Source organism: Xenopus tropicalis, chromosome 3, assembly GCF_000004195.4.
Source record: "Xenopus tropicalis strain Nigerian chromosome 3, UCB_Xtro_10.0, whole genome shotgun sequence".
NCBI classification, from domain to species: domain Eukaryota; kingdom Metazoa; phylum Chordata; class Amphibia; order Anura; family Pipidae; genus Xenopus; species Xenopus tropicalis.
This window is the reverse complement of record NC_030679.2, coordinates 13,207,297-13,235,233: the sequence shown is the minus strand read 5'-3', so window position 1 is coordinate 13,235,233 and position 27,937 is coordinate 13,207,297. Positions and strand designations below refer to the sequence as shown.

Here is a 27,937-nt window from a genome sequence, read left to right as displayed (position 1 = left end):
CAGATAATGTTTTTACACAAATTAAAAAGGTGAAGGTGAACTCTTGTAGAACAGTTAATGAACTCTAATTGGATAAAGAGTGTCACCTTCCCTTCTTGTCAGCACAGGGAGAATGAGCGTGGGAAATAGCTGAGTGCTTTTATGGAGTAGGGAAAGATGCTCAGGGTTAGAAGGGCAGCAGTAGATCGAAAAGAAGATTCTGTATTATCTGTAGGATAAGAAGGTGATTGAATAGTAGCGACTGTCACCCTTGTTCTAATAACTTCAAATCAAGAGTGGGCTTTGTATGGCCTGACACTTTCACACTTTGACTAAAGGTGTTAATGCCACCCTGCAGGTGTACTCAAAGGTTAAAGAACATTATTAGAAATTGAAATACCTTCTAATGTGCTCTATAATACTTGAAAGACAAGACTCTAAAATAGTCCAGAAAGGGTGAGCAGATCATAGACATGATGGGAATGCAAAACTTCTCAGATGACCTAAAGTGGGTAGTAAAAATGGTCAGGGGAACTTCCCTGGGCTGTGTTCTATATACAAGTGTTTGGGGTGGGAAGAAATACATATGAATATGTATGTGCATGGGAGGTACGTTGGAATCAATTTCAGGGCATGGATGTTTGTGTCTGAGAGGTGATACAAATGAATATTTGAGTATTTGGTTCAGATACAAATGAAAATGCTATGGGGTGTAAGGATGGGATAAATATAAGCATGTACACCAGTGAGACGAGACAGGGTTAGGCTGGATGGTAGGCAAACATATAAATGCTATTGAAGGCCTGCAGGGGGCGACAAGGATACAGATGAATGCATGTGTGCTTTCCAGAGTAGCAATACAAATAACTGTGGTGGGGTTGGGTGAGAATACCCAGTGTATGTATATAGAGCATGTTTGTATTAGTTGAGGTTTCTCCAAAAATACGGAGATAACCAGTTACTGCCTTTCTGCCCTCCTGCCTTTTTTAGCCTTTAATTTATGGCCCTTAGTAGATCATCGCATTCTATTGTCAGAAAGTGCAGGGGGAAGGGGAGGGGGTCAAGCTTCTCTGATTCATTAAGGTTCATGTCAGTAAGAATTATTATTATTATTATTGTTATTATTATTAAATATCTTAAATGATAAAGTGCATCAGCTTTTCTATGTCTATATATCTCCACAAACCATGGCTCACAGAGCCCAAATATAATCTCCTCTAACAGCTCACTAAATGGAACAAGGATTATTACATGCGCATTTCAGAATACAATAAGGTATGACTAGAGGTTGCATATATATATATATAATACAATTTAAGGACTGGGTACTTCTGTTCAGCTTGCAAAGACCTAGTTATAAGCATCTGATCCCCAGAGCACTTTGTACCTACTCAGATTCTGGCCTAGAAACAATTACACCGCTGATCCCCAGCTTCATGGATTGAAAAACCCAGATCCTTGTGATTGGATATAGATATTGCCACATTCTTAAAAACATGCATTGCTGCATTGCTATTGCACAAACTAAATACAGAGTTGTTGTTTTTTATTGTTTTCCCATTATTATTTTGTCTTTGGAAAGTCTTTTATTCTCCTCCTTAATTATTTTTATACACTTTCAGTTTATTGGGTTGCTCTGATACATCTTCTTCCTCCGTTCTGCGACCCTACCTTGTATATTAGGCAGATTTCTGATGTACCATACACACCAAATGTATCTATAGTCCAGAACAGTTAGTCCAGAATAGTTTCAGAACAGTTCTGTTTTTACTTTTGCATTTTTTGGATTAGATACCCTACACACCCACCTTTTTCCTAGCTCGATCCTTTCCCAGTATTTATGGCCACTTTGTCCCTTTTCCCACCCCTTCCCAATACCATCTCATTGCTTGTGGACATCCTCACTGCGCACAATCTTGTATATGATCCAGTAGAAAGTGTTGAATATCAGGAAAACCAAAGGGAAGCCGATCCTTGAAACTTTATCGATCTTCTTGGCTCGGCTAATGAAGAGCTTGCGCATCTCATCCGGGGATTTGGAGACTGGCTGGGCAGAGCTTGCTGGGTTATTGTTGTTATTACCCTTCATGGAAATCCCATCCTTGGCTTGGAGACATGCAGGTCCCATCCCATAGGCAGCAAAGCTGAAACGTCCTTCTGCATTTTCATCCTCCTGCAAAAGATTGAGCATAGGGCTCTACTTAAAATTAGTCATGGACACCGCACCCTCCGCAACAGGCTCCTTCCTAATCTCTCCTTATGCATTTCCATTTTCACTTTGATGATACAACCACATATCTGAGACTCTGGTCACCTTAAATTGCCACATATTAATTTTTCTATTGTTTTTGTCTATTGGAAAGTTTCATATGAATGTATAATAATATCGTTTTTTACTACGAAGATTTTCGTTCATCCAGGTCATGGTATATCTAGTATAAATAAATCTAAAGCAACTGGACTTGTTAAGTAATCATTGAGGACGTTTCACTACTCATTCGAGCAGCTTCTTTAGTTTGTCAGGTTGAACTGAAGAAGCTGCTCAGATGAGTAGTGAAACGTCTTCGATGATTATATGGATTTAGCTTTTCTTTTTCTAGCATTTGTAAAGGTGTTGGTGACTCTGCTTGCTGTTTGACTCTTGTCTAAGTTTCCAATGTCTCAGACTGGATGGTTGCAAGCAGTAAGTACATATGTCTACAAAGTCTTGGAAATTAGCTATTAATGTTCTGGCATTCAGCTGCAAAAATGTATTTCCTCTTATCTGGTATGAGCCACCTGGATTCCTTTAACATTTGGTAATGTACTATTCATATAAAGTCTTCTCATGCCTTATTTTCATGGCTTTGAGGTAATAGGTAAACTATATATAGCTATATAGTATATAAAAACCTTTGGGCAGGAACAAACAGGAGACATTAATGACCCAAATGTCACTTAATAAATTTGTGTTTATGTGTTCTTGTTGGATAAAGAATAGTCAAAGGCTAAAAGAGTAAACCAAAGGCCTGTTTCTATATAGATAATTGTGTTAGTGCCTGAGTTGTAGGAATTTTTCAGCAGTAGAGGACAATTTGTTTCTACAGGCCAGCTCAGCTTGCCCTCTCCCAAATGCACCAGATTGGGTTGCAAGCATACTGGAAACCCACTGTTACTAAAAATGACAAATTACAACAGAGAGAGTGTTGTAAATCTTTGGAAATATTTCCCACCATATCCAAGTCAGCTGGGCAAAGAAGTTATAGAAGCACAAAGCTGAAGGTGCATTGTACATTACTATTTGTAGACAAACCAATTACACAACCACACAGCCACAGTGGAATGTACATGTACACACTGTACATTCCAATCTGCTAAACAATGCAGTTATATAGGCATACAGCCATAGCTGCACTGTACATTCCAATCTGCTGAACAATGCAGTTATATAGGCATACAGCCATAGCTGCACTGTACATTCCAATCTGCTGAACAATGCAGTTATATAGGCATACAGCCATAGCTGCACTGTAAATTCCAATCTGCTGAACAATGCAGTTATATAGGCATACAGCCATAGCTGCACTGTATATTCCGATCTGCTGAACAATGCAGTTATATAGGCATACAGCCATAGCTGCACTGTACATTCCAATCTGCTGAACAATGCAGTTATATAGGCATACAGCCATAGCTGCACTGTACATTCCAATCTGCTGAACAATGCAGTTATATAGGCATACAGCCATAGCTGCACTGTATATTCCGATCTGCTGAACAATGCAGTTATATAGGCATACAGCCATAGCTGCACTGTACATTCCAATCTGCTGAACAATGCAGTTATATAGGCATACAGCCATAGCTGCACTGTACATTCCAATCTGCTGAACAATGCAGTTATATAGGCATACAGCCATAGCTGCACTGTACATTCCAATCTGCTGAACAATGCAGTTATATAGGCATACAGCCATAGCTGCACCGTACATTCCAATCTGCTGAACAATGCAGTTATAGAGGAACAGAGACACTATTGCACTGTACATTCCTATCTGCTGAACAATGCAGTTATATAGGCATACAGCCATAGCTGCACTGTACATTCCAATCTGCTGAACAATGCAGTTATATAGGCATACAGCCATAGCTGCACTGTATATTCCAATCTGCTGAACAATGCAGTTATATAGGCATACAGCCATAGCTGCACCGTACATTCCAATCTGCTGAACAATGCAGTTATAGAGGAACAGAGACACTATTGCACTGTACATTCCTATCTGCTGAACAATGCAGTTATATAGGCATACAGCCATAGCTGCACTGTACATTCCTATCTGCTAGGGTAATTAGTTATTGAGCCATATAGCCGCACCTGAACTTTCCAGTCTGAAGGACAAATCTTGTATAAAAGCACAAAGTTACACTATACATTCCCATCTGTTGGGCAAAATAATTATTTAACAATTTCACTGAACATCCCAATCTGATGGGCAAAGCATTTACAAAATCAGCTGCACTGTTGATGCCCATATGCCAGAGAAAGCCGATATAGAGCTGACAAGTAATACAGGTGAGGTGGGCATGAAACAAAGCCGGCAGCCAGGCACAGGTTCACCTTTACTGAATGGAACCCTGGGCAGCTTTTGTGATGCCAACCCACTGGCATGGTAACATGTAACCTCAGATCATACTTTGTGCTACATGTATAAACTAGTCCTAAATAAACTAATGGCATTCACTCTAAAACACTCGACCGCTACCAGTTTTCAGTTAATAGACATACAGGTAAGCACCTTAATCTTTGTTTTATATAGGGGCAGCCAAGCATCCTCCCTTACATTCTGGCCACACTCAGCCTTGCTTGTACAGGTATGGGGTCCCTTATCCGGAAACACGTTATCCAGAAAGGCCACCTCCCATAGACTCCATTATAAGCAAATAATTCTCATTTTTAAAAATCATTAACCTTTTCTCTGTAATAATAAAACAGTACCTTGTACTTGATCCCAACTGAGATATAATTACCCCTTATTGGGGGCAGAACAGCCCTATTGGGTTTATTTAATGGATAAATGATTCCCTTTTCTCTGTAATAATAAAACAGTACCTGTACTTGATCCCAACTAAGATATAATTACCCCTTATTGGGGGCAGAACAGCCCTATTGGGTTTATTTAATGGTTAAATGATTTCCTTTTCTCTGTAATAATAAAACAGGACCTGTACTTGATCCCAACTAAGATATAATTACCCCTTATTGGGGGCAGAACAGCCCTATTGGGTTTATTTAATGGTTAAATGATTCCCTTTTCTCTGTAATAATAAAACAGTACCTGTACTTGATCCCAACTAAGATATAATTACCCCTTATTGGGGGCAGAGCAGCCCTATTGGGTTTATTTAATGGTTAAATGATTCCCTTTTCTCTGTAATAATAAAACAGTACCTGTACTTGATCCCAACTAAGATATAATTACCCCTTATTGGGGGCAGAGCAGCCCTATTGGGTTTATTTAATGGTTAAATGATTTCCTTTTCTCTGTAATAATAAAACAGTACCTGTACTTGATCCCAACTAAGATATAATTACCCCTTATTGGGGGCAGAACAGTCCTATTGGGTTTATTTAATGGTTAAATGATTCCCCTTTCTCTGTAATAATAAAACAGTACCTGTACTTGATCCCAACTAAGATATAATTACCCCTTATTGGGGCAGAACAGTCCTATTGGGTTTATTTAATGGTTAAATGATTCCCTTTTCTCTGTAATAATAAAACAGTACCTGTACTTGATCCCAACTAAGATATAATTACCCCTTATTGGGGCAGAACAGCCCTATTGGGTTTATTTAATGGTTAAATGATTCCCTTTTCTCTGTAATAATAAAACAGTACCTGTACTTGATCCCAACTAAGATATAATTACCCCTTATTGGGGCAGAACAGCCCTATTGGGTTTATTTAATGGTTAAATGATTCCCTTTTCTCTGTAATAATAAAACAGTACCTGTACTTGATCCCAACTAAGATATAATGAATCCTTATTGGAGGCAAAATAAGCTTATTGGGTTTATTTAATATTGAGACAATTTTTAGTAGACTTAAGTTATGGAGATCCAAATTAGGAAAGATCCCTTATCCGGAAAGCCCCGAGCATTCTGGATAACAGGTCCCATACCTGTACAACATTTCCACAAACTCTGCAGACAAAGAAGTTCTCTTCTCTGTAACTGTGGGGAATATTGTTTGGGCCCTTAGGCAATGCCAACAGAGTGCATCTTGTCTGCCAAGAAGGCTAAAATATTCCTGGTATAAAGTCAAAATGAATACATCCACCATGGGTGCTTTCAAGGATTTCCGTTGATACATCTGGTGTCGTCTGTGATATTATCTCTTTAAAGCAGGATTTATTAACTGAGCTTGGATTTCCTCTGTTGTTGCCATGGCACACTCTGCAGCTTTAGGAATTACAGGCATTACAGAGCAAATATCACAAAAAAAGATTACAAAATTGTCAAAAGGGATAATTCCATATATTGTATGTTTTACCCGGTATTCCCTATACTCATGCTCAAGTTCAAGAGCACGGACATAAAAACGGGGAGGCTTGAATTGTACTCTGCCATGAAAAGCAGGATATATCATGTGCCTTGTAGATTGTAAGCTCTTTTGGGCAGGGCTCTCTTCACCTCTTGTATTGGTTATTGATTGCTTTATATGTTACTCCTTGTAGAGTGTAAGCTCTTTTGGGCAGGGCTCTCTTCACCTCTTGTATCGGTTATTGATTGCTTTATATGTTACTCCTTGTAGAGTGTAAGCTCTTTTGGGCAGGGCTCTCTTCCCCTCCTGTATCGGTTATTGATTGCTTTATATGTTACTCTGTATGTCTCCTTGTAGAGTGTAAGCCCTTTTGGGCAGGGCTCTCTTCCCCTCCTGTATCGGTTATTGATTGCTTTATATGTTACTCCTTGTAGAGTGTAAGCTCTTTTGGGCAGGGCTCTCTTCACCTCTTGTATCGGTTACTGATTGCTTTATATGTTACTCTGTATGCCCAATGTATGTAACCCACTTATTGTACAGCGCTGCGGGATATGTTGGCGCTTTATAAATAAATGTTAATGTAATGTAATTTGCTGATCTGTTTGCAAATATTTTTTGCACATTTCTAATTAAATCTCTGTCTCAAATGTGTTTTTTTTTGTTTAATTAAAATAAATTTGCAGCATTTTTTAAATATATGCATGCCTGGAGGCACCCAAACAATTCCTAAGCTATGCAAGACTATATGACTCTCAATGATCAACTGACCTATCCCTTCAAATATTGAGTACTAGTACAGGTATGGGACCTGTTATCCAGAACGCTCAGGACATGACAGGATCTCTTGGCAGTCTTATTTTTATTTTTTAGCTTAAACTCACCTATGAAGTCCATTATTTGGCCAGGGCTCCCTTAACGCGTAGCATACTTACAGACATAGATTCAAGACAAAAATGGCAAGAAAAGTGTTTTACCTGAACACTGATTTCTAAGGGCCTCCCAAAATAGCTATGAAAACAAAAAGGTGTCCTTCCCCAAATTTTACCCCAAATGGTGTTCAGGTTAAGCCTTCCCAAATACTACCCCTAGTGTACAAAAAAGACAAGCCTCATATCTTTACATAGTAACATAGTAACATAGTAAGTTGGGTTGAAAAAAGACATACGTCCATCACGTTCAACCATAATGCCTATATATAACCTGCCTAACTGCTAGTTGACCCAGAGGAAGGCAAAAACCCCAACTGAAGCCTCTCTAATTTGCCCCAGAGGGGAGAAAATTCCTTCCTGACTCCAAGATGGCAATCGGACCAGTCCCTGGGGCAACTTGTACTGAGAGCTATCTCCCATACCCCTGTATTCCCTCACTTGTACTGAGAGCTATCTCCCCTACCCCTGTATTCCCTCACTTGTACTGAGAGCTATCTCCCATACCCCTGTATTCCCTCACTTGTACTGAGAGCTATCTCCCCTACCCCTGTATTCCCTCACTTGTACTGAGAGCTATCTCCCCTACCCCTGTATTCCCTCACTTGTACTGAGAGCTATCTCCCCTACCCCTGTATTCCCTCACTTGTACTGAGAGCTATCCCCCCTACCCCTGTATTCCCTCACTTGTACTGAGAGCTATCTCCCCTACCCCTGTATTCCCTCACTTGTACTGAGAGCTATCTCCCCCTACCCCTGTATTCCCTCACTTGTACTGAGAGCTATCCCCCCTACCCCTGTATTCCCTCACTTGTACTGAGAGCTATCTCCCCTACCCCTGTATTCCCTCACTTGTACTGAGAGCTATCTCCCCCTACCCCTGTATTCCCTCACTTGTACTGAGAGCTATCCCCCCTACCCCTGTATTCCCTCACTTGTACTGAGAGCTATCTCCCCTACCCCTGTATTCCCTCACTTGTACTGAGAGCTATCTCCCCTACCCCTGTATTCCCTCACTTGTACTGAGAGCTATCTCCCCTACCCCTGTATTCCCTCACTTGTACTGAGAGCTATCTCTCCTACCCCTGTATTCCCTCACTTGTACTGAGAGCTATCCCCCCTACCCCTGTATTCCCTCACTTGTACTGAGAGCTATCTCCCCTACCCCTGTATTCCCTCACTTGTACTGAGAGCTATCTCCCCTACCCCTGTATTCCCTCACTTGTACTGAGAGCTATCCCCCCTACCCCTGTATTCCCTCACTTGTACTGAGAGCTATCTCCCCTACCCCTGTATTCCCTCACTTGTACTGAGAGCTATCTCCCATACCCCTGTATTCCCTCACTTGTACTGAGAGCTATCTCCCATACCCCTGTATTCCCTCACTTGTACTGAGAGCTATCTCCCCTACCCCTGTATTCCCTCACTTGTACTGAGAGCTATCTCTCCTACCCCTGTATTCCCTCACTTGTAACTGAGAGCTATCTCTCCTACCCCTGTATTCCCTCACTTGTACTGAGAGCTATCCCCCCTACCCCTGTATTCCCTCACTTGTACTGAGAGCTATCTCCCCTACCCCTGTATTCCCTCACTTGTACTGAGAGCTATCTCTCCTACCCCTGTATTCCCTCACTTGTACTGAGAGCTATCTCTCCTACCCCTGTATTCCCTCACTTGTACTGAGAGCTATCCCCCCTACCCCTGTATTCCCTCACTTGTACTGAGAGCTATCCCCCCTACCCCTGTATTCCCTCACTTGTACTGAGAGCTATCTCCCCTACCCCTGTATTCCCTCACTTGTACTGAGAGCTATCTCCCCTACCCCTGTATTCCCTCACTTGTACTGAGAGCTATCCCCCCTACCCCTGTATTCCCTCACTTGTACTGAGAGCTATCCCCCCTACCCCTGTATTCCCTCACTTGTACTGAGAGCTATCTCCCCTACCCCTGTATTCCCTCACTTGTACTGAGAGCTATCTCCCCTACCCCTGTATTCCCTCACTTGTACTGAGAGCTATCTCCCCTACCCCTGTATTCCCTCACTTGTACTGAGAGCTATCTCCCATACCCCTGTATTCCCTCACTTGTACTGAGAGCTATCTCCCCTACCCCTGTATTCCCTCACTTGTACTGAGAGCTATCTCTCCTACCCCTGTATTCCCTCACTTGTACTGAGAGCTATCTCCCCTACCCCTGTATTCCCTCACTTGTACTGAGAGCTATCTCTCCTACCCCTGTATTCCCTCACTTGTACTGAGAGCTATCTCCCCTACCCCTGTATTCCCTCACTTGTACTGAGAGCTATCTCCCCTACCCCTGTATTCCCTCACTTGTACTGAGAGCTATCTCCCCTACCCCTGTATTCCCTCACTTGTACTGAGAGCTATCTCTCCTACCCCTGTATTCCCTCACTTGTACTGAGAGCTATCTCCCTACCCTGTATTCCCTCACTTGTACTGAGAGCTATCTCCCCTACCCCTGTATTCCCTCACTTGTACTGAGAGCTATCTCTCCTACCCCTGTATTCCCTCACTTGTACTGAGAGCTATCTCCCCTACCCCTGTATTCCCTCACTTGTACTGAGAGCTATCTCTCCTACCCCTGTATTCCCTCACTTGTACTGAGAGCTATCTCTCATACCCCTGTATTCCCTCACTTGTACTGAGAGCTATCTCCCCTACCCCTGTATTCCCTCACTTGTACTGAGAGCTATCTCTCCTACCCCTGTATTCCCTCACTTGTACTGAGAGCTATCTCCCCTACCCCTGTATTCCCTCACTTGTACTGAGAGCTATCTCTCCTACCCCTGTATTCCCTCACTTGTACTGAGAGCTATCTCCCTACCCCTGTATTCCCTCACTTGTACTGAGAGCTATCCCCCTACCCCTGTATTCCCTCACTTGTACTGAGAGCTATCTCCCCTACCCCTGTATTCCCTCACTTGTACTGAGAGCTATCCCCTACCCCTGTATTCCCTCACTTGTACTGAGAGCTATCCCCCCTACCCCTGTATTCCCTCACTTGTACTGAGAGCTATCCCCCTACCCCTGTATTCCCTCACTTGTACTGAGAGCTATCCCCTACCCCTGTATTCCCTCACTTGTACTGAGAGCTATCCCCCCTACCCCTGTATTCCCTCACTTGTACTGAGAGCTATCCCCTACCCCTGTATTCCCTCACTTGTACTGAGAGCTATCCCCCCTACCCCTGTATTCCCTCACTTGTACTGAGAGCTATCCCCCTACCCCTGTATTCCCTCACTTGTACTGAGAGCTATCTCCCCTACCCCTGTATTCCCTCACTTGTACTGAGAGCTATCCCCCCCATACCCCCTGTATTCCCTCACTTGTACTGAGAGCTATCCCCTACCCCTGTATTCCCTCACTTGTACTGAGAGCTATCCCCCCTACCCCTGTATTCCCTCACTTGTACTGAGAGCTATCTCCCCTACCCCTGTATTCCCTCACTTGTACTGAGAGCTATCTCCCATACCCCTGTATTCCCTCACTTGTACTGAGAGCTATCTCCCATACCCCTGTATTCCCTCACTTGTACTGAGAGCTATCTCCCCTACCCCTGTATTCCCTCACTTGTACTGAGAGCTATCTCCCCTACCCCTGTATTCCCTCACTTGTACTGAGAGCTATCTCCCCTACCCCTGTATTCCCTCACTTGTACTGAGAGCTATCTCCCATACCCCTGTATTCCCTCACTTGTACTGAGAGCTATCTCCCCTACCCCTGTATTCCCTCACTTGTACTGAGAGCTATCCCCCCTACCCCTGTATTCCCTCACTTGTACTGAGAGCTATCTCCCATACCCCTGTATTCCCTCACTTGTACTGAGAGCTATCTCCCCTACCCCTGTATTCCCTCACTTGTACTGAGAGCTATCTCCCCTACCCCTGTATTCCCTCACTTGTACTGAGAGCTATCCCCCCTACCCCTGTATTCCCTCACTTGCTAAATACCCACCCAGCCCCTTAAAGCTATATAATGTATCAGCCAGTACGACTGATTCGGGGAGGGAATCCCACAACCTCACAGCTCTCACAGTAACAAATCCTTTCCGAATATTTAAATGGAACCTCCATTCTTCTAAACGGAGTGGGTGCCCTCGTGCCCGTTGGAAGGCCCTACTGGTAAATAAAGCATTAGAGAGGTTATTATATGACCCCCTTATATATTTATACATAGTTATCATATCACCCCTTAAGCGCCCCTTCCCCAGTGTAAACAAACCCAACTGGGCCAGCCTTTCCCCATAACTGAGACTTTCCATACCCTTTACCAGCTTAGTTGCCCTTCTCTGGACCCTCTCTAACCCAATAATGTCCCGTTTGAGCACTGGAGACCAAAACTGAACAGCATATTCTAGATGGGGCCTTTCCAGCGCTCTGTAAAGGGGAAGAATAACCCCCTTCTCCCGTGACTTTAATCTGACAAATAACAAATGCCCACTTTGGAGGATACAGATAAAAAAGCCTTGATATGTTCATGGGCCATTAACTAGCTCAGGTCAGTGTCGGACTGGCCCACCAGTATGCCAGGAAAACTCCCGGTGGGCCCAGGTGTCAGTGGGCCGTCCTGCTCACCCAACCATTTGCCTTGTATGCCTATCCTGTGTCCATTACTCAATTCTATATGAGAATAAACAGAAGAAATGGACCAAAGGATAGATAATAGTATGATCAAAGAAGTAATTAAGAGACTAAAGAAAGTGAGTGAACAGAGAAGGGGAGAGTGGGCCTAAGGTCTCTGGTACACGGGGAGATTAGTCGCCCGCGGCAAAACTCCTTGTTCGCGGGCGACTAATCTCCCCGAGTTGCCTTCCCCCTGCCATCCCACCGGCGAACATGTAAGTCGCCGGCGGGATGGCAGACGCGGCGGCGCGTTTTTGCGCAAATCGCCGAAAAAGACTCGCGAGGCTTTTTCGGCGATTTCCCGAAATCGCCCCGCCACGTCTGCCATCCCGCCGGCGACTTACATGTTCGCCGGTGGGATGGCAGGGGGAAGGCAACTCGGGGAGATTAGTCGCCCGCGAGCAGGGAGTTTTGCCGCGGGCGACTAAACTCCTTGATGTGTCAGAAAAGGGGTCTGGTGCCATATTTCATATGTACCCCTTAACTGCACATATTTTATGATGTGCAAGTAAGTGCCTGTACCTAACTCCTGCGTCAAGTCAAGAATGAAGTATAGGGTGCCATAAGTCCACAATACTCTCTGGCAAAGTTGGAGATTTTACAAATTATCTTCTCACAATATCACAATAAAAAATTGGGTACCCACAACTATGAGTGGAACAGCAAAAAAAAAAAATTTGACATACAAGTAGTACAAAACTGGGTGATCTCTGGGTGGATGTATGGCCACCTTTATGTCTTGGACAGATTTTAATTAAGTTTTTGGCCTTCAGTGGTGTGTATTTAAGTATCTGAACTTAAAGTGTAGACCTTATTTGTGGCATTTGGTTGACAGTAACATTGTTATGTGGTTGTATTTTTTTCTCTTTTATCTATGGTCGCTGCAGTCACTAGAGGAGCCTCGTTGAGGGGGTGCCTTGCTGTCATGCTAGGCAGATGCAAATCAGGGGATCCTTGACATTGTACCCACAAATTTATTAAACAGCAAACGAATGAGCCCCCATAAATTGTTGGGCTCAGAAATTTTCAACAAGGGATTGGTTCATGCACAGATGCATTTGCTGTGTTTCTAATGGCTGCAGATGATGGTTGGGTCATTTATGGTGACAGTGCAGCCCACAAACCAAACGTTATATTATCTCACCACTATTAACCATTTCTTTCCATGATTCTGAGCAAAAACTGCAACCCCATGGCCATGTCAATATGTGCATATTGTGTGCATAGCGTGTAGGTATGGGAAAACAAAATAGAATATATATATATTCTGTGAGCTTTAGAGAGGAGGAGCAAGTTTGCAGCTTTTGAAAAGTTGCAGTGAAAACTTAAACCACGGTTTAGGTGGTGACTTCATGTTAAAGGAACAGTAACGCCAAAAAATGAAAGTGTATGAAAGTAATTAGAATATAATGTACTGCTGCCCTGCACTGGTACAACTGGGGTGTTTTCCCCAGAAACTTATATAAACAAAGTTGCTCTGTAGCAATGGGGGCAGCCATTCAAAGGAGAAAAGGCACAGGCACATAGCAGATAACAGATAAAACACTATTGTATTCTAGAAAGCTTATCTGTTATCTGCTATGTAACCTGTGCCTTTTCTCCATTTTTCCAGCTTGTATGGCTGCCCCCATGGCTACACAGCAGCTCATTTATATAAGCTATATTAGCGTTATTGTAGCAAAAACACAACTTTTACCAGTGCAGGGCAACAGTACATTATATTTTAATTGATTTAAAAAACTTTCATTTTTGGTGTTACTGTTCCTTTAACACGGAGGCAGCCATTGAAGCTGGGAAAAAGGAGAAAAGGCACAGGCACATAGCAGATAACAGATAAGCTTTGTAGAATATAATGGGGGTTTATCTGTTATCTGCTAAGTAAACTGTGCCTTTTCTCCTGTAAATGGCTGCCCCCGTGGCTACACAGAAGCTTTATTATATAAACTATATTAGTCTTTCTAAGGAAAAACACACCAGTTGTACCAGTACAGGGCAGTATTACATTATATAGTAATTACTTTTATACACTTTCATTTTTTGGTGTTACTGTCCCTTTAAGGAGATAACATTGATAACGTAATCAGTTGTGGATAACAAACACAATGCTCTCCCTTTGATAAAATCCATCCATACATAGTTTGCCTGTGTTCATTCAAACTCGGTCAAGTAATGTAAGGGCTGTGCCACCGTAACTGACCCCACAACTCAACTCAATATGAATTTTCCATTTACTGTATCTGCTGTTTTTTGGAAAATGACCCCCCAGTTCTTAAATAAAAAATATGATGACTTTGGTACAGGTTGGGTATTACAATTTATACTGTTGTCCTTGTTTGTTTATAATACCTTATATATCCCCTGGTTTGCCTCTGCAGCCCACCCACCCACACCCACTGTGGCACTCATCTCATGCCACCAAATATATTCTCACATCATTTCTCACCTGTTCAAAAGAAGAATAAAACATTAGCTTGGTAATGAGATACAGAGAAAGGAGTTGCATAACTTACCACGGGCCGATTTTAGCTGCCGATATCAGTCCCTTAGACCGTTTCGGAAGCTTATCGGCCCGTGTATGGGCACTACCGACGGGCCTGCCCGACCGATATCTGGCCTGAAATCGGGCAGATATCGATCAGGCAGGTTAAAAACTTCAGTCCGATCGGGGACCGCATCGGCTCATTGATGTGGTCCCCGAACCGACTGTGCCCATTACCGTCGTTATAATTCGATTGTTTGGCCCCAGGGCAACCAAATTAGCCTAAATTCGCCCGATATCTCCCACCCGTAGGTGGGGATATCGGGAGAAGATCCGCTCGCCTGGCGAGGTCTTTACATGTATGGCCACCTTTAGTAGCAGTTATACAATAGATATAAAAAAGGGGCATCACACAATCATTGCAGGTTTAAGGGCCACTGCCCGGACATCATTGACTACAGGGCTAAGATTTTGCAAAGACTACAGAGAATTTGGAAGACAATAAAGACTACAGGGACTTCACAGACCTATGGAGGTTGTGTGGTAACATAATCAAAGTTTGTCCAAGTCAAGTAATTCTAGCAACCAAGAAGCAGTTTGGTTGATATGGCTTGTTATACCCGGGCAGACATTAACTATTGGAACTTTTAAGGTGAAGACACACAGAACTACTAGTAGCAGCTACATGTCACAGCTACAAAAATAGACAATGCTGATCATATACTGATAATTATCTCTACGTGTGTTTTAGCAAAGGCTATTCTCAGTACTGTGGGCCTGATTCACTAAAGGGTGATAAAACGTGCACTATTCTTATTGTGCGCTAAAATTTTTACCGCCGCTTAATTTTGGCGATTTTTCGCACGATTCACTATAAGCATACTCGCGCTTTTTTACGCGCGATATTGCAAGCGTTATTTAACTCGCGAAAGACTATTTCAATGCGGTATTTGCCTGTACATGCACTAAATTACGCGAATAATCGCCGAATATGAATGGTAGCATAGAAATAGTGTATAAAAATTGTCGAAGCATATAAATGGTGTATATAAATATTAGCCACATATAAATAGTAGCATATAAATAGTAGCATATAAATAGTAGCATATAAATAGTAGCATATAAATGGTAGCATATAAATAGTAGATGCATATAAATAGTAGCCACTAGTGATGAGCAAATGTGTTCTGGTTTCTTTAGTGAAAAATTAGCAAATCTTTCGAAAGATCCACGAAACGGCAAAAATGTTGTGCGGGAAAAAAAATTGTTGCCCGTGACTATTATTTTTTGACACTTGTATCAATTTTTGGATGTGCGGTGAATTTTTGCGTGGCGAATTTTTTCATGCGTTTTGCCATTGGCGGATTGTTTTGCGAAACGCATGAAAAAATCAGCCGCGAAAAAATTCAACACACGTCCAAAAATTTGCTGCGAATCCATGCCTGGCGAAACATTTCATCACTTGTAGCCAAATAGAAATAGTTGCGCAAATGAACGCACGCCATGTTAGCCATACACGCCAATACTTGCGGAAAATTACTGTATTAAAAATGACCATTTCCCTGCAAACTGGCGGCTGCGTCACTCTGGGGGAAACACAGACTTGAATAAATAACACTGTAAGTCCATATTTTATTGCAAAAAATCATTTACTGTACTTTTGTATAATTTTTCGCCTGCCTGTAGTAGGTGTTAATTTTCGTATAGCCGAATGCGATATTTAGCGCGCAAAAGTTATAGTGAATCATGCGATCGTATTCTTTTCAGCGCGGAAATTAACGCAAAACGGTAAAACTAGTGCGAGAAATACCCCATGCGAAAATGGCGATTTTTCGCACGCGATAATACTATGGTGAATCGCGCGCAAGTTATTTTGCATTTTTTAACGCAAAAAAGCGTGTGATCATTTTTATCGCCCTTTAGTGAATCAGGCCCTGTGTGTCTTAAGGTGGCCATACACGGGTCGATTCTAGCTGCTGATATAGGTCCCTCAGACTGATTCGGCAGCTTATCGCCCCATGTAGGGGCACAAACGATGGGCCTGCCCGACCGATATCTGGCCTGAAATCGGGCAGATATCGAACGGGCAGGTTAAAAAATGTAGTTGGATCGGGAACGATGCGGTGCCAGAACCAACTGTGCCTATTACCAGCGTTCGATTTAGCCTGAATTTACCCGATATCGCCCACCCTTAGTTGGGGACATCGGGAGAAGATCCGCACGCTTGGCGGATTTTAAAATGTATGGCCACCTTTAGTAAGGGCAATTATTTGCTTATCTGCATTGAGACAATCTTTTAACTGACTCCTTTCTAATATCAGCCAGTCTTCATTCCTGTGACATTCCTGTGTCATGGGCTTGCTAAACAGCACAAGGATCTTGGCTTGGGGATCACCGAGGGTAAATATACAGCAATAAGCCAAATCTCCTTACTCCATTTCCAAGCTTATGTTCCATTCCTACAGTTCTCTTTTGTTTTCCCTACACTGATCACCATCAACATACTTCACGACTAGTATATTGAATCTGCAACCACAGTTCCTGGTTAGGTCTCAGCAAATCATTTTTACTGATGTATATTGGTATGGTTTATATTATGGTTTCATCAAGGCTCTCTTGCTTTTGTCTTAGAGAATTCTACCACAGGAGGGGTGGAATAACCCCTGCCATGATTTACTGCTGTGGCTTCACATGGGCATTTGAATGTTTCGTTAAACTTGGTGGTGCTACCAATCACCCACAGTATCCATCCCAGAGAACGTAATGCTTGGCAAACAAGTCACCCATGCAAACCCAGTCTTAGACGTTTGACGTTTTCAGCATTATGGAGATTTTAATTGAAAATCATAGTCAATTAATAGTATGCCAATAACTGTCTACAGGTCTACATTTTCCTGTTGTATACTGCAGGTATAGCTTTGGGCACCCCAGTGAATAAAGAAACAATGTAAAATAAAATTTGCTGGAAATGTATTATCTCCAATACCCTGAAGGCCATGATATTTCCCAGCATTCCTCAAAGGATACTACTGACTGACTAAATGTGGTAAATAGGTACCCACACTTATCTAAATGTATATGTCAGACATGATCTGCTCAGCCTGCTCTAGGTAGCACGGACTAGGTTACCTTGTGGTGTCTCCTCCTCCTCCTGAAGCGCAGAAGCTCCTTATGCTGACGAGATACAAAGTTGACAGCTGCGTATTCCAGCAGAGCAGAGAAGACAAAGAGCAAGCACACGGCCATCCAGATATCAATGGCTTTGACATAAGAGACCTGGTGACAGCCAGGAATAGGAATCATTTATATACAAAAGGCACAATATAGAAAAGCTATACAGAAGGACAAAGGAAAGTTGTTATAAGAAGATATCACATTTTTCTAGAGAGGTTTTGCACAGAAAAAAGTTGCCTCAAGATTCAATTCACTGTACACTAAGGGGCACATTTATCAAAGTACGATTGAGTCCGAATACAAAAAAATTGTTATTGTGACTTTCCTTGGGTCAGGTTGGAGCTGCAGAGTGCCATTGAGCACTATGGGAGACTTTCCTTGGGCCAGGTTGGAGCTGCAGAGTGCCATTGAGCCCTATGGGAGACTTTCCTTGGGTCGGGGTGGAGCTGCAGAGTGCCATTGAGCCCTATGGGAGACTTTCCTTGGGCCAGGTTGGAGCTGCAGAGTGCCATTGAGCCCTATGGGAGACTTTCCTTGGGTCGGGGTGGAGCTGCAGAGTGCCATTGAGCCCTATGGGAGACTTTCCTTGGGCCAGGTTGGAGCTGCAGAGTGCCATTGAGCCCTATGGGAGACTTTCCTTGGGTCGGGGTGGAGCTGCAGAGTGCCATTGAGCCCTATGGGAGACTTTCCTTGGGTCGGGTTGGAGCTGCAGAGTGCCATTGAGCCCTATGGGAGACTTTCCTTGGGCCGGGTTGGAGCTGCAGAGTGCCATTGAGCCCTATGGGAGACTTTCCTTGGGCCGGGTTGGAGCTGCAGAGTGCCATTGAGCCCTATGGGAGACTTTCCTTGGGCCAGGTTGGAGCTGCAGAGTGCCATTGAGCCCTATGGGAGACTTTCCTTGGGTCGGGTTGGAGCTGCAGAGTGCCATTGAGCCCTATGGGAGACTTTCCTTGGGCCGGGTTGGAGCTGCAGAGTGCCATTGAGCCCTATGGGAGACTTTCCTTGGGCCGGGTTGGAGCTGCAGAGTGCCATTGAGCCCTATGGGAGACTTTCCTTGGGCCGGGTTGGAGCTGCAGAGTGCCATTGAGCCCTATGGGAGACTTTCCTTGGGCCGGGTTGGAGCTGCAGAGTGCCATTGAGCCCTATGGGAGACTTTCCTTGGGCCGGGTTGGAGCTGCAGAGTGCCATTGAGCCCTATGGGAGACTTTCCTTGGGCCAGGTTGGAGCTGCAGAGTGCCATTGAGCCCTATGGGAGGCTTCCAAAATCATGCACTGAAGGCTCAAATCAGAAAGGTTTTTTCCCGCCATTTACGATCGTTTGGATATGAAAATTTCATGACTTTCGGATCGACAATTGTAAACGATCGTTTCAATATGAAAATTTTGGAACTTTCAGATCTTAAGTACGAAATCTTCATATTCAATCTAACTGAATTTTTGTGATTTTTGCAAACATCAGAAATAATCAGATTTCGAGATTTGGATTCATACTTGAATGAATGTGCCCCTAAGTGATAACTGCTACAATTTTGTTGAGGGACGTATTTTTCCAATGTTTCCTGCAAACAAGCATCATGGTCTGGTGAGGGATCCAATGTGAGTGATAAAATGAAGGAGGGCTCTAAAGTGACACTTACTTTAAGAAACTGGATGTAGGGTGACATTGTTGACTGCAATGTTTAATGGAGTAAAGGTCCCCATACACGAGCTGAATTGGCCGATCTGCTCGCTTGGCGAATACAGGATAATTAACGACGGGCATAGGAAAAGTTGGTCCTGGAACCACATCAATGAGCCGATGCGGTCCCCGATCCAACTAGATTTTCTAACCTGCCCGATCGAGATCTGCCCGATTTCAGGCCAGATATCGGTCGGGCAGGCCCGTCGGTAGTGCCCATATACAGGCCGATTAGCTGCCGAATCGGTCTAAGGGACCCACATAGGCAGCTAGAATCGGCCCGTGTATGGGGACCTTAAGGAGAATGTTTGGAAAATAAGCAGGTCAGGTTTGAGTGCACAAGCAACCAATGAATTGGTCCAATAGGAAAAAAGTAAGGGCAAAGCCTGGATGTGATGATGTAAGTATATAGAAAGTTCTCAGTGTGTCAGGTTCAAAATAGGCCGCTCCCATCCCTTCAAAAAACTGATCAGAGACATAAGATAGACTGATTTAATTGATATAAAAAGTAGCTTTTACAGTGGCCTTTGTACTTTTTTTTAATGGAAATGGATTTTATAACACAGCCTTGTTGGTGTTTTAGAAGATTTCTAGGTGCCACACAAAATGATATGGTAGTTAAGTATTATGTAACTTTTGGCTTTATAGCAGGGCTGTGATCTGGACAAAAAAAGGAAGATCTGTGTGTTATCTGCATAAAGGTGAAAATGTAAACTTTTCCTAGTTAAATGAATCCGTTCCATATGATATGTCATATTCAAGCAAGTGATTTAATATGAATGAACAGTACAGAAACATGGATATGTGATACACATTGGTATGTGAGATATACATAATTATATGTGGTATTGTATCCTAAACTTTTGTTTAGAAAAGCTTGAATGATTATTTGTGTATTAAGTTCATATATGTAGATGGCAAACCTTTGGCAATGAAGCTCGAGATCCAGAACTCTGTGTGGTCATGGTCAGCACAGTAGTAATACCAAGCCCAACCCTGGCAGGAGCAGCATCCATGTTAATCCAGAAGGACACCCAGGACAGGATAACAATCAGCAAACTGGGAATATACATCTGAATCAGGTAGTAGCCCATCTGTCTCTCCAAGTGGAATCGAGCCTCAATGCAGGTGAATTTACCTAAAGAAGACACAAAACTTGAATTGTTGAGTTTCATCAGCTTGTAAAAGTTTGTTTTCAGTGTTAAAAAAAAGAATCTAGTGTCAACTCAGGCCACAGGTCTTTCTAGATCTACTGTAGAAGGAACAACTATTGTTTCATGACTAACTTCTGGTATCTTCAGATATTTGAGTAAAATTAGAGTAATGACGGCCTTAGTTACTACTTCCCTTGCTCCAGAGCAAAATATAAGAATAAGCCTCCCTCCCAGGTTTGAGTACAGATCACATTTTTTGTGGTCTTCAACAAGTTCACTTCAATAAGTTTTCTGTACATTGACTTGAAAGACAGTTTGGCCAGTGGTGGGTCCAGTATGCAATATGAATATACTTCTGACCATAATCCGAGTGTTGATTGATCAGAGAGCCCATGGTGGCTACCAATACAACTAGAATAATCACTATTTAAAAAAAAAAGTATTTGTATTGAGATTAGTCTTTAATGGGAAAGGAAAAGTGTCCCTAAATAAGCAAGTGTGTTTTAAAGAAAGCCAGCCAACCTATTATTAATTTTATTGGAATAAAATGCTTTGGATAGGGGCTCTGGCTTGCCTATTATTCAGATACTAAGCCCCATAATGTAACCTATTGTCTCCCCATCATTGCTATACATGAGCCACTGAAGTAGCTTCAATTTGCTACACAAGTAGTGTATATAGGTCTTAAAGATCATACATCATTCAAAGGGCTTTAAAAGGATAACACCCTTTGAATGACTTATGATCTTTAAGACCTATAAACACTATTTTTTATAGACCTTTCTCATATGTATGCTTGAGATGATCATGGTTGTCTGTCACCTCATATGGATCTCTTTTGAACAGGTGTCTATTATGTAAATAATTAACCTGTTTGTTAACGGTGGGTACTAGAGAGCCCTTTTGATGCCTAACACCCACCAATGAAGCCTTGAGATGAAAATGGTTTCTTATCAATGATTGCCTACCTCCCAATCAAATGCACTCATATATACGTCTTGAGATGAAAATGGTTGCCTACCACCCACATAAGCACTCCTTGAGATGAAAATGATTTCCGGTCTCTGGTAGTGATGACGAATGGACTGTGGAGTATTGCTGCTTATATAGATGACCACTGACCAGTACTATAGTGCTTGGTGCAGTATCTCAGATCCTTCTCTTCTTTCAAGATAAACTGAGGCAAAGTCAGACCTTCAGCAACCTGTACAGCCCCCACCTCCTCCCATTCAAATATCAAGTCGTTCATTGTGTAGCCAACTGTAAAAAACAAAAGCAAAGGTTAGCACAGGCAGGTAATTCAAAATAGTATGTGCCTGGTTGTTAGGAGTTGCCTCCACAATCAATTTTCATACAAAGAACTAACAAATCATTAAGGCTAAGGAGACTGCCTCATACAGATACAAATAAACAAAATAACGCTCACCCACTGAGTTTTAAAGCAGAAGCCAGGATAATACCTAAGCTGATCAGAAAACCCTGCGCTACACTGATGAGCCCCAAGAAGGGCGAAACCGGTCTGTAGTTGGGAATCTGATCAGCTATTTTCCTGGCTTCTGCTTTAAACACCCAGTGGGTGAGCTTTAGCCTAATGGATAAACCCATGTACATGAGATTTTTTTAGGAGTTTGTTTGGAACTGATTCCCAGAATTCTTTTTGTTCCTACAAAGAACTGCAAGACAGAATCTGTCTCTTTATTTGTTACAGCCCTTGACTGGCCTGTAACTCTTTCCCTTCATAATAATTATATTTCACTAGCCACTGGTGGTTTTGCTAAAGACGTGGAAATGCTATTGCCAAGGGAATGTTCACTTCAAAAAGAAAGATTTTTTAAAATTCTTAGTTTTGAAGCTACAGACCAGGATCAGCGCTGCTAAAGCTTTCTCTCCTCTGGGGATCGCCAACACCAACACCAACTTGCATTTTGCCCTAACAGGATGTTGACGCTGAATTGGTTTCTGTGCATGCCTTCCCTCTCCTGCTTCCTTTGTATTTCATCTGATTGGCCGAATCTTGCCAGCCAATGGTATCACATATTTGCAAATGAAGCAGGACCAGTAACCAGTTCGGTGTGAACTTTTCTTATTTGGCTACCATGTCCAAGTCAATGTCAATTCCCTTCCAGAAAGAGCAGAGAGCAGATTGAGAGTTTTAGCAGTGACAGGGGCTGTTCATTGCTACTATTGCCTGAAGCTGAACATCCCCTTTGAGTTATATTTTTCAACCAAATTTCACTTATCAACATCTGCTTTGACCATTCATTCTTTGATATTCAATTTCCATTGATGCTGATTAATTTCACTATCCATGGCAATCGCCAAAGTGGAACTGATGTATAAAAAAACAGCTGCTGGTCAAGAGAAACAGCACAGGAAAATAGCAACATGGTGGGGTAATTTTCAGACAATTGACTGAAAATGGCCGATGCTGATGTTGCCTTCTAAAATTTATTGGAGGAGGCAGTGGTTAGTTTAAGTATTTCATGCTGTATTTTTTGTCTTTAATTAAAAAATGCAGTGCCATAGACTCACCCCATGTGTATATAACAATCTAACTCACTTAATGCCTAGTTCAGTTCTCCTCATGTCCCATAGTTCCCAATAACATACACATCTCCTTAGCCTCATTCATTTAATACTCTCCTTAGTTCCTTTGGTCCCAGTAATTTACAACTTTTCTCAGCTACCTCGGTTCCTAGTAACTAAATGCTTGCCTAAGCTCTTTAATTTCTCTTTAACTTTCTCTAAGCTTCTCTTCATTTCTCCTCATGCTGGCCATACATGTACCGACGATATCGAATGAAATCTCATTTTGTACGATATTCGGTGCGTGTATGGTGACTCGGCGAGGCGACCGATATCACAAAAGGCTGCGGATATCGGTCGACTCGCCGATCGGGCGGGTTAAAAGATTTTGATCGGGCGCCATTGAAGGAGCCTGAGCAAAATCTACCTTCAGGGCTGAATCGGCAGAAGGAGGTAGAATTCCTATTGTTTCTACCTCCATATTTGACTATTCAGCCCTGAACGTCTGTGGAGGGTGGGAACGATCGAAAATCGTCATGTGTGTGGCCAGCTTTAGTTACTTACATAGCCTGTAACCGACACAGCTCACCTTAGCACCCTTATTTCCTAGGAGCTTACAACTCTACTCAGCTCCCATAGTTTCTAGTAATTTAGGACTCTCCTAAACTCCCTTATGTCCCAGTGATATACAACTCTCTTTAGCTCCCTTCGTACATAATAACTCAAAATTACAGTTTCTCTGTTCCCAGTAATTTATAATTCCCTTATGTCCAATTAATATACAGCTCTCCTCAGCTGCCTTGTCTCCCAAGAACTTACAATGCTACTCAGCTACCTTGGTTCCAAGTACATTAAAGCTCTCCTCAACAACCTTAATTCCCAGTAGTATTCAACTCACATCAGCTCCCTTAGTTCCCGGTAACTTACAACTCTCATCAGCTCCCTTATTTTTTACTTGTAGTAACTTACAATTCTCCTCAGATGGATTTGTTCATAGTAACATAAAGCTCTTTTCAACATATTTCCTAGTAACTCCCAGAACCTTACAACTTTTATCAGCTCCCTTATATTACAGATTATTTTAAACTCTACCCCGCTCCCTTATGCCCAAGAACCTTATAACTCTCCATAGCTACATATAAAATTCTACTCTAATTCGCTCTGCTAGGTTCCCAGTAACTTACAACTCTCCAGCTGCATGATGCAGGTTTGGACATCCATTGGGAAATTTTTCAGGTCCATGGGACAAGCCAATGTCAGGGTCAGTCTGGAACAAAAACATAGAGAACAAGCTTTTAATTAAATTTTTCAGGCATCATACATAAAGAGTAATATATAAGTGCAGCAAACTGGAAAATAAGGTTCAGCGTGGACAAGTGCAAAGTTATGCATTTTGGTAGAAATAATATAAACGTGAACTGTCTACTGAATGGTAGTGTGTTGGGGGTATCCTTAATGGAGAAGGATCTGGGGGTTTTTGTAGATAACAAGTTGTCTAATTCCAGGCAGTGTCATTCTGTGGCTACTAAAGCAAATAAAGTGCTGTCTTGTATAAAAAGGGCATTGACTCAAGGGATGAAACATAATTTTGCCCCTTTATAGGTCCCTGGTAAGGCCTCGCCTTGAGTATGGGGGGCAGTTTTGGGCTCCAGTCCTTAAGAAGGATATTAATGAGCTGGAGAGAGTGCAGAGACTGCAACTAAACTGGTAAAGGGGATGGAAGGGTTAAACTATGAGGTTAGACTGTCAGGGTTGGGGTTGTTTTCTCTGGAAAAGAGGCGCTTGCGAGGGGACATGATTACTCTGTACAAGTACATTAGAGGGGATTATAGGCAGATGGGGGGGTTGTGTTTTCCCATAAAAATGTTCAACGCACCAGAGGCCCCCCCTTTTGGTTTGGGGAAAGGAGCTTCCATTGGAAGCAGCGTAGGGGGTTCCTCACGGGGAGGGCAGTGAGGTTGGGGAATGCCCTTCCTAGTGATGCTGTAATGGCAGATTCTGTTAGTGTCTATAAGAGGGGCCTGGATGAGTTCTGGAACAAGCACAGTACCCAAGGCTATTGTGATACTAATATCTACAGTTAGTATTAGTGTTTGTATATATAGTTTATGTATGTGAGTGTATAGATTGGTAAGTATAGGTTGTGTGTGCTGGGTTTGTTAGGAAGGGTTGAACTTGATGGACTCTGGTCTTTTTTCAAATGTAACTATGTGTAACTATAAGGGGCTGATTTACTAACCCACGAATCCGACCCGAATTGGAAAAGTTCCGACTTGAAAACGAACATTTTGCGACTTTTTCGTATGTTTTGCGATTTTTTTGGATTCTTTACGAATTTTTCGTTACCAATACGATTTTTGCGTAAAAACGCGAGTTTTTCGTATCCATTACGAAAGTTGCGTAAAAAGTTGCGCATTTTTCGTAGCGTTAAAACTTACGCGAAAAGTTGCGCATTTTTCGTAGCGTTAAAACTTAACGCTACGAAAAATGCGCAACTTTTCGCGTAAGTTTTAACGCTACGAAAAATGCGCAACTTTTCGCGTAAGTTTTAACGCTACGAAAAATGCGCAACTTTTTACGCAACTTTCGTAATGGATAGGAAAACTCGTGTTTTTACGCAAAAATCGTATTGGTAACGAAAAATTCGTAAAGAATCCGAAAAAATCGCAAAACATACGAAAAAATCGCAAAATACCGATCATTACGAAAAAAACGCAATCGGACTCCATTCGACCCGTTCGTGGGTAAGTAAATCAGCCCCTTAGTGTTAGATGGGAGATTCTCATCATTTTCCTTATTACCTTATGCTATAAAGAACATTTCCATTCTTGAAAATTCTCAACAACTTGTTGTCAGTTGTGATTTCATGGAAATTAGCCCCCTTTTCATTAGCAAAGAACAGATCTGGTTTCCAGATTGAGTCCAACATAGAAGGATCGAGATCCAGTGAGTCATCCGGATATTCGCTATAAGCTAAGCGGGGATCATTCCACTGCTGACGCAGGAAAATATTCAGTCTGTAATCCTGGAAGCACAAAATAATACAACATTCAGGATATGTTCAATCAGTTGCTTGCTTAGCCTTTCATATACTTTTAGTGAAATTGAACATTTTGCAAAGTTACTTATAGAATATTCAGCTCCATTTCATAAATTATTTAGTACCGCGAGATGTTGCCTGGTGTGCCGTAGGCAAGGCACCAATGTACTAGGGGGGCACTGCTCTTGGCACCAATGTACTAGGGGGGCACTGCTGCTGGGCACCAATGTACTAGGGGGGCACTGCTGCTGGGCACCAATGTACTAGGGGGGCACTGCTGCTGGGCACAGAGTTAAATTTTTTAACATTTTCTAATGGTGGTGTGCCTCGTGATTTTTTTCATGAAACAAGTGTGCCTTTGCCCAAAAAAGGTTGAAAAACACTGACTTAGACAATCAGACTGATTTTGCAGCCTGCTCTCCATGCTGAATAATCTCTGTTAATTGCCCCCAGTAGCCATTGCTCTGGGGGCTATTAACATTAGGTTGATCCCCCCTAATGACAGTCCTGAATGTACAATATAATTACAGTGCTTTTCACTCTACAACATATTGATAGTTAGGTCAGTGATAGTTGCAACAAGCTACCACCTATGGTATTTGCTGACCAGTGCTACACAAAGGCAGTTAACATCTCTCAGTTATGGGCTGTTCTCAGGTCTCCAGAAAGTTAGTCTAGGATACTAGGCAATTCAGTATGTCTACTTATTAAAGGGATACTGTCATGATTTTTATGGTGTCATTTTTATTTTTCAATTACACTGTTTACATAGCAAATAACTCACTCTACCATCTTAAATATTATTCTTGAACCAACAAATGTCGTTTTTTTTAGTTGTAATATTGGTGTGTAGGCGTCATCTCAGTGCATTGTGCCTGAGTCTGAGCTTTCAGCCAGCGCTACACATTAGAACTGCTTTCAGCTAACCTATTGTTTCTCCTACTCCCATGTAACTGGAGGAGTCCCAAGCCGGACTTGGATTTCTTACTATTGAGTGCTATTCTGATACCTACTGGGAGCTGCTATATTGTTCCCTTCCCATTGTTCTGCTGATCGGCTGCTGGGGGTGAGGGGGGGGATATCACTCCAACCTGTCGTTATAATTCGATCGTTTGGCCCCAGGGCCAAAAAAGCGAGTTAGCCTGGATTCTCCTGATATCGCCCACCTGTAGGTGGGGATATCGGGAGAATCCAGGCTAACTCGGTTGTTTGGCCCTGGGGCCAAAAGATCGAATTATAACGATAAGTATAGGCAAAGTCGTTTCAGGGACCACATCAACGAGCCAATGCGGTCCCCGATCCGACTAAATTTTTTACCCTGCCGATCAATATCTGCCCGATTTCTGGCCAGATATCAGGGAGACCCATCGGTAGTGGCCATACACGGCCTGATAAGCTGCCGAGATGGTCTAAGGGACCAAGGGCGGGCCAAGCCGACCGGGCACCCTAGGCAACCGGGTCAGCCACCTCGCCCCTGCACCTTCCGCCCCCCCTCGCGTTTCAGCGCGCATGCGCAGTTCCGGGGGAGGGAGGGGGCGGTGGCTACGCGATAGTTCATTGCCCCCACCGCGTATTGACAAGCGGCGGGGGCAATGAAAAAGGAGCTAGGGGTAAGCAGAAGAGGTTCCTGCCTGGCGCCCCCCCGTGTTTGCGCCCTAGGCAGCTGCCTCTTCTGCCTACCCCTAGTTCCGGCCCTGTAAGGGACTGATATCGCCAGGTAGAATCGGCCCGTGTATGGCCACCTTTACACACTGAGCATGTACACCGGTCTTGGTGCAGGAGCGAGGCATTATGGGAACTTTCTTTACAGAGC

The 27,937-nt window shown here is 42.8% G+C and overlaps 1 protein-coding gene across 1 annotated transcript in view; it reads right to left on the bottom strand.

Moving 5' to 3' along the window:
* Positions 1 to 1,584: 1,584 nt before the first annotated feature.
* Positions 1,585 to 27,937, bottom strand: part of glra1 (glycine receptor alpha 1) — a 106,072-nt gene continuing 79,719 nt past the window's right edge. Inside the window, exons 4-9 of the mRNA XM_002940916.5 lie at positions 25,886 to 26,109; positions 24,269 to 24,351; positions 21,681 to 21,818; positions 20,328 to 20,542; positions 17,682 to 17,828; positions 1,585 to 2,152 (exon numbers count right to left, since the gene is read on the bottom strand). Of these exons, the coding sequence (XP_002940962.2) occupies positions 1,862 to 2,152; positions 17,682 to 17,828; positions 20,328 to 20,542; positions 21,681 to 21,818; positions 24,269 to 24,351; positions 25,886 to 26,109 (1,098 nt within the window). The 3' untranslated portion in view covers positions 1,585 to 1,861. The remainder of the gene's footprint in view (positions 2,153 to 17,681; positions 17,829 to 20,327; positions 20,543 to 21,680; positions 21,819 to 24,268; positions 24,352 to 25,885; positions 26,110 to 27,937) is intronic.